The 14,919-nt window shown below is 38.8% G+C and overlaps 2 protein-coding genes across 2 annotated transcripts; both read right to left on the reverse strand.

Moving 5' to 3' along the window:
- Nucleotides 1-3,518: 3,518 nt before the first annotated feature.
- Nucleotides 3,519-5,588, reverse strand: LOC145066715 (uncharacterized). The gene is made up of 3 exons (XM_079013992.1): nt 5,313-5,588; nt 4,771-5,030; nt 3,519-4,206 (listed from the first exon to the last, which is right to left on the reverse strand). The coding sequence occupies exons 1-3, from the start codon at nt 5,586-5,588 to the stop codon at nt 3,519-3,521; spliced, it is 1,224 nt and encodes a 407-aa protein (XP_078870118.1).
- An 8,193-nt stretch (nt 5,589-13,781) lies between these two features.
- Nucleotides 13,782-14,919, reverse strand: LOC145066716 (uncharacterized). The gene is made up of 2 exons (XM_079013993.1): nt 14,316-14,919; nt 13,782-14,245 (listed from the first exon to the last, which is right to left on the reverse strand). The coding sequence occupies exons 1-2, from the start codon at nt 14,917-14,919 to the stop codon at nt 13,782-13,784; spliced, it is 1,068 nt and encodes a 355-aa protein (XP_078870119.1).

Below are 14,919 nucleotides of genomic sequence, written 5' to 3' on the forward strand. Positions count from 1 at the left end.
TATTTTATAAATGAATTCATTGTATAATGACATTTTGAATCATGAAAATACATATAAACTGTCACACCCCGACCAATGGCGGAAATGTCGGGGTTGCGACTTAAACATTTGGATCATAGTCAACAACATATAATGATATAATAATATAATTTATTCGACATTACATTCATCCGAAGTATGAATATGACAAAACACACTGTTTAATAGTCCAAAAGCGTTATACGCATATTTCAGTTTCTTACAACATAAAAGAGACAAAAGGCTACTATAGAGCCAACAATTTATTTTCAACGTCAAACCCATCATCCTCACACGTGGTGAGAGTTCTTCTGGCCACCTTGAACACCTAGAAACATATACATTTTGAAAATACGTCAACAATAATGTTGGTGAGCTTTATAGGTTTTCTTTCGACGCCGATGATTTTTATAATTCAAAATAATGTTTCCAAAGAACGCTAAAATTATAAAGCATATTTTTCTATTCAGCCACTTTTTAAACAATAAATATTAGTTATTTTCATGACGATTTTTATTCTCTGGATCTTGTCCGTTACAAAAAATTATGTCGTAAGGAGAACTATATAACGTCCTAACACTCGACACTCTCGGTCCCAAATTGGGAGAATTGACTCAATCTAGATCTATACATATTCGAGTAAAAAAAATCTTCAATATATTAATTTGCCCATAACCGATACTATTCGTCGCTCCTCCACAAATCGCATAAGCGCAATAAACAAGCCACACAGGCACAATACAAATAAATATAGAGGAATCGAGATCGTTACTAACGTTTAAAACCAGTCATATAGTAACGAAGAAAGAAACACTTGACGCCTGTTGCCTCGTCAGACGAAGTTGTAGCTAGCAACCACAGATGGAAAATAACCATTCGTATAAATCTTTCCATAAGAATTAGATCTACACCAAAGTTCTTTATTATAAATCTATGCCGTGTACATAAACCTATAGTATATGATTCCTCCTGGATTAACGGTTATAGAGCTAGGTGTCGATTCCAAGATCGGATCCTTACAAGGGAAAAACACACCATCAACAAACTCTCTCCTCCACCCCTTTCGATACATTCCTCCCACAAGCACACACGGGATACACAATCCGCGAAATACATGACAATAAAAATCCGCCGCTTCCAATGATCACCAACGCGAGTCTTTGTTTATGATTTTATTTTTATCTAGTGCATTTAGTTAAATATTAAATTTAACTTAGCTTTCAAATAAAGAGACGGTGTTGACTCAAATAATTTCAATCTACCAACCGATAGGAAAGACGTTCCTTTAGCGTAGTCGAGTACTTCATACGTGTCAGTGTTACGTCGGTTGACCGGTCGTTGCTTTAATCGAATATTTTTGTATTTTTAATATTTACTTAATGTTGAAACGTATTATTTTCGTTTGTAAGTAAACTTTAGTCTTAAAAATACAAACACATTATTTATCAACAAGATTTCGTATTATAACATAATATATAACTACTTGTGGTTTATTCTCATACTCTTGATATCATTTTATAATTCATTTGTATATTTTTATTTTATCATCTCGTTTAAATCTTTACTATCAATACTTAATGAAAAATAAGCTTAATGCCCTAATATACACAAGTCATATGGTTATACCTATCATGACAAGTTAAACATGTTCATTTATCAAAATTTTGACATAAGTTCTTAACGATACTTTTATTTGTCCCGACAAATAATATAACACTAGATTACTTTTATCTAACTTTTTGTTTACACAAGTGCTTGTAAATAAGTCTAACATTTTATAAAATGTTTGTGTATAACCATTACTAACCACCACCTTTTTAACAAACATCATTTGTAAAAATAGTATCTATAATAAACATTGACTCTAACAATTTTTGCATCTAGTACTAACTGTGCATGCATGTAACATATAAACTTTTTGCCATTTTATTATATCAAAATACTCAAGTATGTGTCTCCCCCCAAATAAGTAAAAATGTAAAAATGGGGCCATAAAGACTCACATTTGGAGCGTGATTTTCGGTTCGGTTTGGTTTGACTCTAACAATTTTTGCATCTAGTACTAACTGTGCATGCATGTAACATATAAACTTTTTGCCATTTTATTATATCAAAATACTCAAGTATGTGTCTCCCCCCAAATAAGTAAAAATGTAAAAATGGGGCCATAAAGACTCACATTTGGAGCGTGATTTTCGGTTCGGTTTGGTTTGACTTCCCGGAAATCTCTTGTCGTAACTCTTCACCAACTCTTGGAAGAAGGCCCGAAACTATTCCATCCCGCTGAAATGATGATTATGGGACTGTTTCTAGGTCGAAAAGGTAAGAAAACATGAAGTGTTTCCACCGTTTTGGTGGTTCTCGACAGCGAAAAGGTGGCAGGGGCTGTTTCGGCACCCTCTTTGCCTCCTAATTTTTTTTGTTTTTGAAGCTGTTTCGCACAAAGGAGAGAGCAGCAGGTAGGGGCGAAAACAGTGAGTGTTTGGAGCTTATATTGACAGCAAAGACATGGAAAAATTGACAGCTTTGTTGTTCTATTTTCTTTCTGGAAAAACAGGTGCACAACACCTCCGAATAGAGGTGTTCTTGGGGATCACGATGCAGAAAAGAAAGAACTGGTAGGCTAAGGTGTTTTGGTGAGTTTGGGGCTGATAATGTGTAAAGGAAAAGAATTATAACATAGCTGGGTATTTATGCTTCAAGATGGATTTGACTCATGGAGGAAAGTTAGAAGTTTTGTCATACATTCATCATGTATGTGTACTAGTAACTTCCATGAGTGGAGAAATATGTGAGGGAGAAAAGAAAGAAGAAAGGAAACGTAAGGTGAATGTGTTTGTGTGTTAAAGTCTCTCATCTACATTGTACTTCAAAGTGAGACTTTAAAGCAACCTCTTTTAATGAGTGGTACTTGCTTCATAATGAGAATTTGAGGCATTTTTGGTTCGAAGGCCTTAATTACGTGAATAGGAAGAGGTAGACTCTTAGGAGTTGACTTGGCCTTCAATGCTAGTTCTCGTTATATTAAGAGTTAATTGTATGTACTAGTTCTTAAATTGGTGTAGTGTCATAAATGGATTCTTGGGTTTTTATGGATAACTTTTGAGACATCTAACCATATACACACATACATACATCTCATACCTATTTATTTTGTTATATTTTTGTCATATAATAATCAAGTCCCCTTATTATTACATATAACATTTGTAAGGACTTAGATATTTTTATAAATATAACTCTTTCACTACATAAACATAATTGTATGTATCTTATTGATTTTATTAGCATATAACTAGTCGCATTCCAATAATAAGTCGCATTCCAATAATAATATATATTAAACGATTCTTATTATTATAAATATATACTTATTTTTATAAGAACATCGTACATTAAGTCCTCCATCACAATTAGTTATGGTCGTTATACGGTGGAACTCGACCTAATTTTTACGATTGTTACATTCTCCCCCCGTGAAAAGAATTTCGTCCCGAAATTCAATTGATAGGTGTATTATTGTCGAACAATTGGGGGTATTTCTTCTGCATTTGGTCCTCTCGTTCCCACGTGAACTCTGGTCCCCTTTTTGAATTCCAATGCACTTTCACAATAGGAATGCGACTTTGTCTCAGTTTCTTGATTTCACGGTCCATAATCTCAACTGGTTCTTCAATAAAGTGTAGATCAGTTTTTAGCTCGATTTTGTCGAGAGGGATGACAAGAGTGTCATCGGGCAGACACTTTTTCAAATTTGAGACATGGAAAACATTGTGTACTTTTTCCAATTCTTGAGGTAATTGGAGGCGATAAGCAACAGGCCCAATTCTTTCAAGAATTTCGAAGGGTCCAATGTACCGTGGGTTTAGTTTTCCCCGCTTTCCGAATCTAATCATCCCTTTCCAGGGTGATACTTTTAGCATAACTCTATCGCCCACCTGGAATTCCAAGGGTTTACGTCTTACGTCCGCATAATTTTTCTGATGACTACGTGCGCCTTTCAATCGCTCTTTGATTTGCATGATTTTCTCAGTCGTCTCGTGGATTATTTCGGGTCCGGTCCATAGAGTATCTCTATAATGCCTCCTGGATAGTTGTGTATCTCCAACTTCTTCCCAACATAGCAGTGAACGGCATTTTCTTCTGTATAGCGCCTTAAATGGTGCAACTTTTATGCTGCAGTGGTAGCTGTTGTTGTACGGAAACTCAATTAAGGGTAAATGAATATCCCACGAGTTTCCGAAATCTAATACACAAGATCGGAGCATATCCTCTAAGGTTTGGATGGTTCGTTCACTCTAGCCATCTGTTTGTGGGTGATAAGCCGTGCTCATGTCCAAACGTGTTCCTAAGGACTTTTGGAGGGACTGCCAAAATTGTGAGGTAAATCTACTGTCTCTGTCAGAAATGATAGAGATTGGCACCCCATGAAGTTTGACGATTTCCTTAAGGTAGGTTCGGGTCAGTTTTTCCATCTTGTCTATCTCTTTGATTGGTAGGAAGTGAGCGGACTTGGTCAACCTATCCATCTTGTCTATCTCTTTGATTAGTAGGAAGTGAGCGGACTTGGTCAACCTATCCACTACCACCCAAATGGTGTCACAACCACTCGGCGTTCAGGGTAGCTTAGTGATAAAGTCCATAGTGATCATTTCCCATTTCCATTCTGGAATCTCTGGTTGTTGAAGTAATCCTGAGGGCTTTTGATGCTCGGCTTTAACTTTTGAGTAAGTCAAGCACTTGCTTACATACGTAGCAATTTCTGCTTTCATGTTCGGCCACCAGTACAACCTCTTTAGGTCTTGGTACATCTTGTCGGATCCGGGATGGACAAAATATCTCGTTTTGTGAGCTTCGTCAATGACTAGACTCCTAATTTCTCCGAATTTGGGCGTCCAGATTCGGTTCATGAAATATCGTGTCCCATCATCCCTAAGCTCAAATTGTTTTTCCATTCCTCGCAGGGCTTCTTCCGCAATGTTTTCTTCTTTTACAACTTCGAGTTGGGCTTCCTGTATTTGTGTACTTAGATTAGAATGAATGGTCATGGTTAGTGCACGCACACGTCTTGGCTTCACATGCTCTTTCCGACTCAGAGCGTCTACCACTACATTAGCCTTGCCAGGGTGATAACGAATTTCACAGTCGTAATCATTTAGCAGTTCGAACCACCTTCGTTGTCTCATGTTGAATTCTTTTTGGTCGAAGATATGCTGGAGACTCTTGTGATCTGTAAAGATTGTGCATTTAGTACCATACAAGTAATGCCTCCAAATCTTTAGTGCAAAAACTACCGCTCCAAGCTCAAGATCATGAGTAATGTAGTTGACCTCGTGCACTTTTAGTTGTCGCGAAGCATAAGTAATCACCTTTCCACTCTGCATTAATACACAACCCAGCCCTTGACGAGATGCGTCACAGTAAACGACAAAGTCTTCTGTCCCATTAGCGAGTGATAGGATTGGTGCCCTGCACAACATGTGTTTTAATTTTTGGAATGCAGCTTCCTGCTTATCTTCCCAGTTGAATTTCACATCTTTCTGTGTTAGTGCAGTGAGAGGCTTGGCCATTTTGGAGAAATTTTCGATAAACGTTCGATAGTAACCAGTGAGTCCTAAAAATTGGCGCACTTCTTTCGGTGTTCTCGGTGCCTCCCAATTCTTGATTGCTTTAATTTTTGCGGGATCCACTTGTATCCCTCTATTTCTAACAAAATGCCCTAGGAAATGCACTTCTCTTATCCAAAATTCACATTTGGAAAATTTTGCATATAATTTTTCCTTTCTCAACAGTTCCAATATCAATCGTAGATGTTGGTTGTGTTCCTCCTTTGTTTGTGAGTATATCAAGATGTCGTCAATGAATACTATCACAAACTTATCCAGGTAAGGTTTACAAACACGATTCATTAGATCCATGAATACTGTTGGGGCATTCGTTAGGCCGAAAGGCATGACAAGAAACTCGTAATGACCATACCGAGTTCTGAATGCGGTCTTTGGTATGTCGGTTTCCAATACCTTGAGTTGGTGGTAACCGGACCTTAGGTCAATCTTGGAATAGTAGCTAGACCCTTGCAGTTGATCGAACAAATCATCGATTCTAGGGAGTGGGTATCGATTATTTATCGTTAACTTATTTAGTTCTCTGTAATCAATACACATCCGAAATGATCCATCCTTCTTCTTGACAAACAGGACCAGGGCTCCCCAAGGAGAGAAACTTGGTCTTATGAAACCCTTGTCCAAAAGTTCTTGTAACTGGCTTGCAAGCTCTTGCATCTCGGAAGGAGCCAATCTATAGGGTGACTTAGCTACTGGTGCGGCGCCTGGGGTTAGGTCGATTCTAAACTCAACTTGTCGGTTCGGGGGTAATCCAGGTAGATCCTCGGGAAAGACGTCAGGAAAATCACATACCTGAGGTATGTCTCTCAATTCCTTTGTTCCATTCTTCTTATCCACTATGTGAGCCATAAAGGCATAACATTTCTTATGTAGATATATATGCGTCTTCGTGCAAGAAATGAGCTTAAGGTTTTTCCCCGACTTATCCCCATAAATGGTTAGGATCTCTCCGCTTGGTAGGGTTAATCGTACGGCCTTCTCATAACACAAAATCTCAGCGTGGTGAGGAGAAATCCAATCCATTCCTATGATAATGTCAAAACTACCTATGGGAATAGTCAAGAGATCTATGTGGAAAGTGTGGTTGTTTAGAGTTAACAAGTAATCTCTTAGGATTTCGGTTGTGCTTTCTATCTGGCCATTTGCTACTTCATATGCTGTTTCTAATTTGTTAGACTCGTGATTTAAAAGTTGTTGAAAAGATGGAGTTATAAAACTTTTATCGGCACCAGAGTCAAAAAGTATTGTAGCATACAGGTTATTAACAAGGAACGTACCAGTGACCACTGACGGATCCAGAATGGTGTCCCTGTTTCCTATCACAAAAGCTCTCCCACGGGCGTTCCCATCTTTATTCTTCCCTTTTGGGCAGTTTCTTGAGATATGGCCTTTCTCCCTACAGTTGTAACATGTCCTTTCTTCCCCATTGCCGTCCCTGGTATCGAAATTTCGATTTCCTCCTGTATTCATAACTTTCTTACAATAATTTTTAGTATGTCCCTTCTTGTTGCACTGGGTGCAATGGTAACACTCTCTAGTATGGTTTTTTTTTATAGCAGACGTTACACTTTGGGTAATTGTTTGTGTAGTTCCTTTGCGGTGCAGGTTTTGTTGCTACGACTGGAGTTATCACATAGACCTTCTTAGTTTCTTGCTTCTTTGGTGGGTTTGATTTTCCTCCAAGAAATTTCATTTTCTTGTTTGATTCAGACTTGGGGTTTTCACCTCTAGCCTCCATGTTTCCCTGACTAACCTCATTGTTGGTCAGTCGTTTAGCCATATTCTTGGCGATTTCAAAGGTTGTAGGTCTCGAAGACATGACCATACCCTTGATATTAGGAGACAGACCCCAAATATAATGTTCCACCTTCACATGCTCAGGGGTTACTAGAGTTGGACACAGCAAGGAGAGGTCGTTAAATCTGGTTGTGTAGGCTTTAATTTCTGAACCTTTCATCTTAAGGTTCCACAGCTCGTTTTCTAGATTTTGAACTTCGTCTGTGGGACAATACTCTCCTATCAGCATGGTTTTCAGTTCACTCCAGGTCAAAGAGTTGGCAGGGATAATGCCTAGTGACTTAACTTGGTCGTTCCACCAAGTTAGTGTCGCATCCATGAAAGTACAGGCAGCAAAGCGCACCTTGTTATCTTCAGCACAGTAACTGATCTGAAATACATACTCTATCCTTTCAAACCACCGGGTAAGACCGATAACACCTTCGTTTCCATAGAAGTACTTGGGCTTGCAGTTCATAAAGTCCTTATAGGTGAAAACCCTTCGAGTCTCGGTAGGATTAATGTTTTAACTACTTCCACACCTAGCCTCGAGTTCTCCAATTTCAATGATGGGGTTTGTAACACCCAAGATTTTGAAAGCCAAGAAAGTAAAGGAAACCCTAAATTTAAGAGAGACTCGGCGAGTCCAAGGAAGGACTCGACGAGTCGGAGCGGGATCCGGGTCGAGGAGTAAGTGACCAACTCGACGAGTCGGCCAAGTGGACTCGGCGAGTCTGGTCTGTGCGAGGAAAACCCTAAATCCGGGGCTTGGAGCCTATTTAAACGCCTTAACCTCCTTCCTAGGGTCCCTTTACTGCCTCTTGCACCCATAGCATGGAACCTTAAACCCTATTGTTGCCCATTAAAGCTCCCAAGCCATATTGAGTGAAGTGAAGGAAGAAGAAGAAGGGGAAATCGTTGAGGCTTCAAGAAGTGGTCTTGGATCTGAAGACTTGGGGAGAATTTCTGAGTATCTGAAGGTAATAAGTTGTTTCTCTCTTTTAGATCTTCTATGGTTGTGAGATTTGGGGCTTTTAAGCCATGGTTTGCCACCCAAGTGAGCTAGAAGCCGGATCTGGAGTTGCTACTTCAGATCCAAGTGTGTTATGAGATGGGGAAGCATAAAGTATCAGCCCTTGAGTCGATTTTGGATCCTTCTTGGCCTTAAACCCTAGTTTATGGTGGATTGTGCCTAGATCTCCTTCTCTACACGTAAAGTTTGCAACTTTACGTGGGGGATAGGCTTGGGAAGGGTAGATCTACAGTTTGGAGTTCATGCATGACTCGGAAGTCCTCTGCATGTAAGTGGATCTTATTGGACTCGGCGAGTCCTTCGAGTGGACTCGGCGGGTAGCTTGAAGATGAGGAGGAACTCGACGAGTGGGATGAACAGCTCGTCGAGTCGGATGAAGATAGGCATGAACTCGGCGAGTTGGATGAACAACTCGGCGAGTTGGATGAAGATTACCGTGTGCTCGGCGAGTCTGTTCTTAGACTCGGCGAGTCAGGTCGCGTGGTCCCAAACCCTTCGAGTTGAGTCTTGAGTCAGCGAGTCGAGCCAGGACTCAGTGAGTTAGACAGGACAGGAATCGGGAATCAGTAGACTCGGCGAGTCAGGGGCTGACTCGGCGAGTAGAGTCGCGAGTGGAAGGACTCTAGACTTATGAACTCGGCGAGTCAGTAGGGTGACTCGACGAGTAGGGTTGACCTGGAAGGTTGACTTTGACCAGGACGTTGACTTTGACCAGAGTTGACTTGGTTGACCTTTGAAGGTCAGTTAGACTAAGTGTTATGTTGATATTGGTAGCTCGGGGAGCTAGCGGAGCAGCAATTCGGAGTCAGTGGTCAGGTAGCGGTCAAAGGGGTTAGCAGCAGCAGTTCAGCAGTATCAGGTGAGTTTCCCTTTGTATGAATGGGTCTACGGCCACAATTCCGGCCCATGTAGTTATGAGTAGAAGACCCGGGGGTTAGCCCTAGGCACAGTATGCTAGTATGATATTTGGACGAGGTCCAATGATAGAGGGCGGGTGCCCAAGGAGCGGTTTATGTGATAGTTTATACTTGTTTTCTGTGTGATACTTGTATGTGCCTGGTAGGGGGGTAAGTGTGGGCGAGGTCCCGTATCTCACCAATAGCAGAGTGTGGATGGTGTTCCACATCTCAGTAGCAGCAGAGCAGGGGCGAGGCCCAAATCAGGAAAGGAGTGAGGGTGGGCTGGGCCCGTATCTCACTATCAGTAGGAGTATGGATGAGGTTCCATGACTCATCAGTAGCAGGACACGGGCGGGGCCCAGAGATAGGCGAGGCCTTAGAGCAAGAGTTGTTAGTATATGTTTAGTTTATGTAATGTTATGTGATATGTTTATGTGCTATTATATGTTAGGGGCGAGGCCCTGTGACAGGCGAGGCCTAAGTAAAACAAATCTGTATCCGAGCGGGGCTCGAAGCCAGGCGGGGCCTGGAGCGGCGGGGCCGTTGTAGCGGGTGAGGCCCGAAGTAGAGGGCGAGGCCAAGGATAGCGGGCGTGGCCCAGTATGTGCAGTATGTGATTTTGCATGGTATGTGGTAAGGTGGGGAACTCACTAAGCTTCGTGCTTACGGTTTTCAGTTTTGTTTTCAGGTACTTCCGGTAGCGGAGGGAGGAGCTCGGGGTGATCGCATGGCACACACCATAGATTAGTCAGCCTGGGAATGTTTACTCTGATAATAAACCTGTGTTTTGAAACTTATACTCAGATTATGTTTTGGAATGATGTCTTGTTTAATGTAATGTTCTATTAAAAAGAAATACTTGGCCTTGAATTTCGGGATGTTACAGGGTTTCTTGCATTTGCGCTTCCCGTGTTTGTCATAGCGATCGCAAGTCGGTCTGCAATTATTCGTTCCAGCTCTGCTGTTGTTTGTGGGAGTCCCATCTCAGGGGTTGGTGCAGCAACAGTCGGCATATCCACAATCAGAATTTCCGTTGGCCGAGAGTTGGGTCGGCCCCTCCTAGGTCGAGATGTTGTGGGTGGAACTGTCGTTTCCAATCTTTCGGGTTGGGATCGATTTCTTAGTCGCTCACTCCTCTTTCTTGGCGTCATGATTTTGATATATTAGTCATTTTAATTGTAAGTGTTTAATAAACCATGTTTTTAATAATTTATAATGTTTTGCAAGTATTTCCGAATGAATTTTAATCAACTAACACAACAATCATCCCGTAACAACGCATAATAATAATAATAATAATATATGCTTCATATATTTCACATAGTCATTTCCAAGTTTTACATTCGCTTGCATTACCATAAAACTACTACACAGTTTTAATTATTCACGAGTATGTTTTTTTTTACCCTTTTTTTTAATAGATCAACTAATTCACTTAGTTTCAATAGTGCGTAGAATCTTACCAAAATAAAACGTAGGCGCGCAACTAGGTTTAGTTGTGGTACGACCTATGTACTAGAGAACCTAATTGATTATTTGACTTTTAAACTCTTGTTAACTTAACTTATTCAAAATTTTTAATTTATTTATAACTTATAGATGTCGCTTGTATGATTACATTTCCTTAGGTTTTTGATTTTATTTTATCACGCGTAGTTTATATGAACAAGTATTTGATCATAGGATCATCGACCTAAGGGGGAAACCTACGCGTACTAATTATTAGACTTATAGGAATAAGTCTATTAGTGGTATGATATAGGTTTTAGGAATACTTAAACCTATTAGAGTAAGCCCGTAGACTATAGTTGTTCTCTTTTAAGGAAAGTACTAATTCTCTATAGTCGTTAGCTCTGATACCAATCTGTCACACCCGACCAATGGCAGAAATGCCGGGGTTGCGACTTAAACATTTGGATCATAATCAACAACATATAATGATATAATAATAGAATTTATTCGACATTACATTCATCCGAAGTATGAATATGACAAAACACACTGTTTAATAGTCCAAAAGCGTTATACGCATATTTCAGTTTCTTACAACATAAAAGAGACAAAAGGCTACTATAGAGCCAACAATTTATTTTCAACGTCAAACCCATCATCCTCACACGTGGTGAGAGTTCTTCTGGCCACCTTGAACACCTAGAAACATATACATTTTGAAAATATGTCAACAATAATGTTGGTGAGCTTTATAGGTTTTCTTTCGACGCCGATGATTTTTATAATTCAAAATAATGTTTCCAAAGACCGCTAAAATTATAAAGCATATTTTTCTATTCAGCCACTTTTTAAACAATAAATATTAGTTATTTTCATGACGATTTTTATTCTCTGGATCTTGTCCGTTACGAAAAATTATGTCGTAAGGAGAACTATATAACGTCCTAACACTCGACACTCTCGGTCCCAAATTGGGAGAATTGACTCAATCTAGATCTATACATATTCGAGTAAAAAAAATCTTCAATATATTAATTTGCCCATAACCGATACTATTCGTCGCTCCTCCACAAATCGCATAAGCGCAATAAACAAGCCACACAGGCACAATACAAATAAATATTGAGGAATCGAGATCATTACTAACGTTTAAAAGCAGTCATATACTAATGAAGAAAGAAACACTTGACGCCTGTTGCCTCGTCAAAGTTGTAGCTAGCAACCACAGACGGAAAATAACCATTCGTATAAATCTTTCCATAAGAATTAGATCTACACCAAAGTTCTTTATTATAAATCTATGCCGTGTACATAAACCTACAGTATATGATTCCTCCTGGATTAACGGTTATAGAGCTAGGTGTCGATTCCAATATCGGATCCTTACAAGGAAAAAACACACCATCAACAAACTCTCTCCTCCACCCCTTTCGATACATTCCTCCCACAAGCACACACGGGATACACAATCCGCGAAATACATGACAATAAAAATCCGCCGCTTCCAATGATCGCCAACGCGAGTCTTTATTTATGATTTTATTTTTATCTAGTGCATTTAGTTAAATATTAAATTTAACTTAGCTTTCAAATAAAGAGAGGGTGTTGACTCAAATAATTTCAATCTACCAAGCGATAGGAAAGACGTTCCTTTAGCGTAGTCGAGTACTTCATACGTGTCAGTTTTACATCGGTTGACCGGTTGTTGCTTTAATCGAATATTTTTGTATTTTTAATATTTACTTAATGTTGAAACGTATTATTTTCGTTTGTAAGTAAACTTTAGTCTTAAAAATACAAACACATTATTTATCAACAAGATTTCGTATTATAACATAATATATAACTACTTGTGGTTTATTCTCATACTCTTGATATCATTTTATAATTCATTTGTATATTTTTATTTTATCATCTCGTTTAAATCTTTACTATCAATAATTGATGAAAAATAAGTTTAATGCCCTAATATACACAAGTCATATGGTTATACCTATCATGACAAGTTAAACATGTTCATTTATCAAAATTTTGACATAAGTTCTTAACGATACTTTTATTTGTCCCGACAAATAATATAACACTAGATTACTTTTATCTAACTTTTTGTTTACACAAGTGCTTGTAAATATGTCTAACATTTTATAAAATTTTTGTGTATAACCATTACTAACCACTACCTTTTTAACAAACGTCATTTGTAAAAATAGTATCTATAATAAACATTGACTCTAACAATTTTTGCATCTAGTACTAACTGTGCATGCATGTAACATATAAACTTTTTGCCATTTTATTATATCAAAATACTCAAGTATGTGTCTCCCCCCAAATAAGTAAAAATGTAAAAACGGGGCCATAAAGACTCACATTTGGAGCGTGATTTTCGGTTCGGTTTGGTTTGACTTCTCGGAAATCTCTTGTCGTAACTCTTCACCAACTCTTGGAAGAAGGACCGAAACTATTCCATCCTACTGAAATGATGATTATGGGACTGTTACTGGGTCGAAAAGGTAAGAAAACAAGAAGTGTTTCCACCGTTTTGGTGGTTCTCGACAGCGAAAAGGTGGCAGGGGCTGTTTCGGCAACCTCTTTGCCTCCTAATTTTTTCTGTTTTTGAAGCTGTTTCGCACAAAGGAGAGAGCAGCAGGTAGGGGCGAAAACAGTGAGGTGTTGTTTGTTTTTCTGAAGCCAAAATGTCTGCAGTCTGTGGACCACATCTGCAAGCCTCTGCAGCAGAAGAGGTGGACCAAACGTCTACAGTCTGCAATAAGAAGACTGTTTGTTTTTTAACGTCTGCAGGCTGCTGAAATAAACTGAATTTTAAATAAAATTATTTTACAAACTTAAAATGATTTTTCAACACCAAAATTTTAATAATAATAATAGTCTTATAACATTGAAAATAAAATTCATGCAACTAAATTAGTCATACAATAAAAAAAAATGTTTTACAATAACAATTTCATTTAAAACAATTCAATCTATATTGTGCATCAACTGATCAACAATTTCATCACGTAACTGAGTCATATATTCACGGTCTGCTGCAGTACCATGTGTTGGAATCCCGTCTTCATCATCATCAATGGACACATTGTTATTTCGAAACGGGACATTGGGTTCATCGTATCGTGCGAAATACTCATCACTCAATCCTTCTTTCCTTATATAATTATGAAGTGCGAAGCATGCCATGGCAATGTTTCTTTGTGTCACAAACGGGAATGGTGCCATCCTCTTCAATATAGGGAAGCGTGCTTTCAAAACACCAAAAGCACGCTTAATGACATTCCGAAGTTTTGCATGTCCATGGTTAAATTTTTCTTTATTGGTCAATGCACGTCTTTGACGAAAATCTCCAAACCAATACCTCACATTACGATAAGGGGCCATAAATCCTCGAGTGTGTGCATACGCGGCATCACAAAGATAATATTTGTCTGAAAAAAATGCAAAACACTAATCAATTTTCAAATTAAAATGAAAATATTAAAAAAAACAAAAAATTACCTGGTGGTGGAAACGGGAATGATGCTTGTGGATCGGCTACTGCTTCTGATAATATTCTAGAGTCATGCGCTACCCCTTCCCACCCGGTCACAACAAATGTAAAAATAATATTGAAGTCACATTTTGCCAATACGTTTTGGTAGCAATCTCCCTTTCCCCTACTTCTATATAAGTCTTGTTTCTTAGCAGGGACAACAGCATGTATCAAAGTGTCATCAAGTGCACCAACTGCTCCTTTGAAAACCCTTCGTAGCCTCCTATTATGTCCTGGAATGTTTGGATTCGGATTAAAAGATGTTGGTACTATAACATCTTGTGCGAAAAGCATCATTTTTTCCAACACTTCATAAAAAAATTTATGAATTGTTTGCTTCGAGTGTTGAAATCTCCGCTTGATAATCACGTGACGTTGATTATGTCCGATCATCATCAAAAACATAGCCATCTTTTCCTCAACTGATACATGTTTGTTGTCCTTTAATGAGTAATTTGCTCTAAAATGAGCACATAGTCGTACAAAAGATTCACGGGACATGCGTAATACTTCAACACATTGTAAACGATTACGGTGTAATAACTCCAATGTGTATTCGTGTCCCGTCAT

This window comes from Lactuca serriola, chromosome 8, assembly GCF_051521515.1.
Source record: "Lactuca serriola cultivar US96UC23 chromosome 8, Lser_US96UC23_V15, whole genome shotgun sequence".
Lineage (NCBI taxonomy): Eukaryota > Viridiplantae > Streptophyta > Magnoliopsida > Asterales > Asteraceae > Lactuca > Lactuca serriola.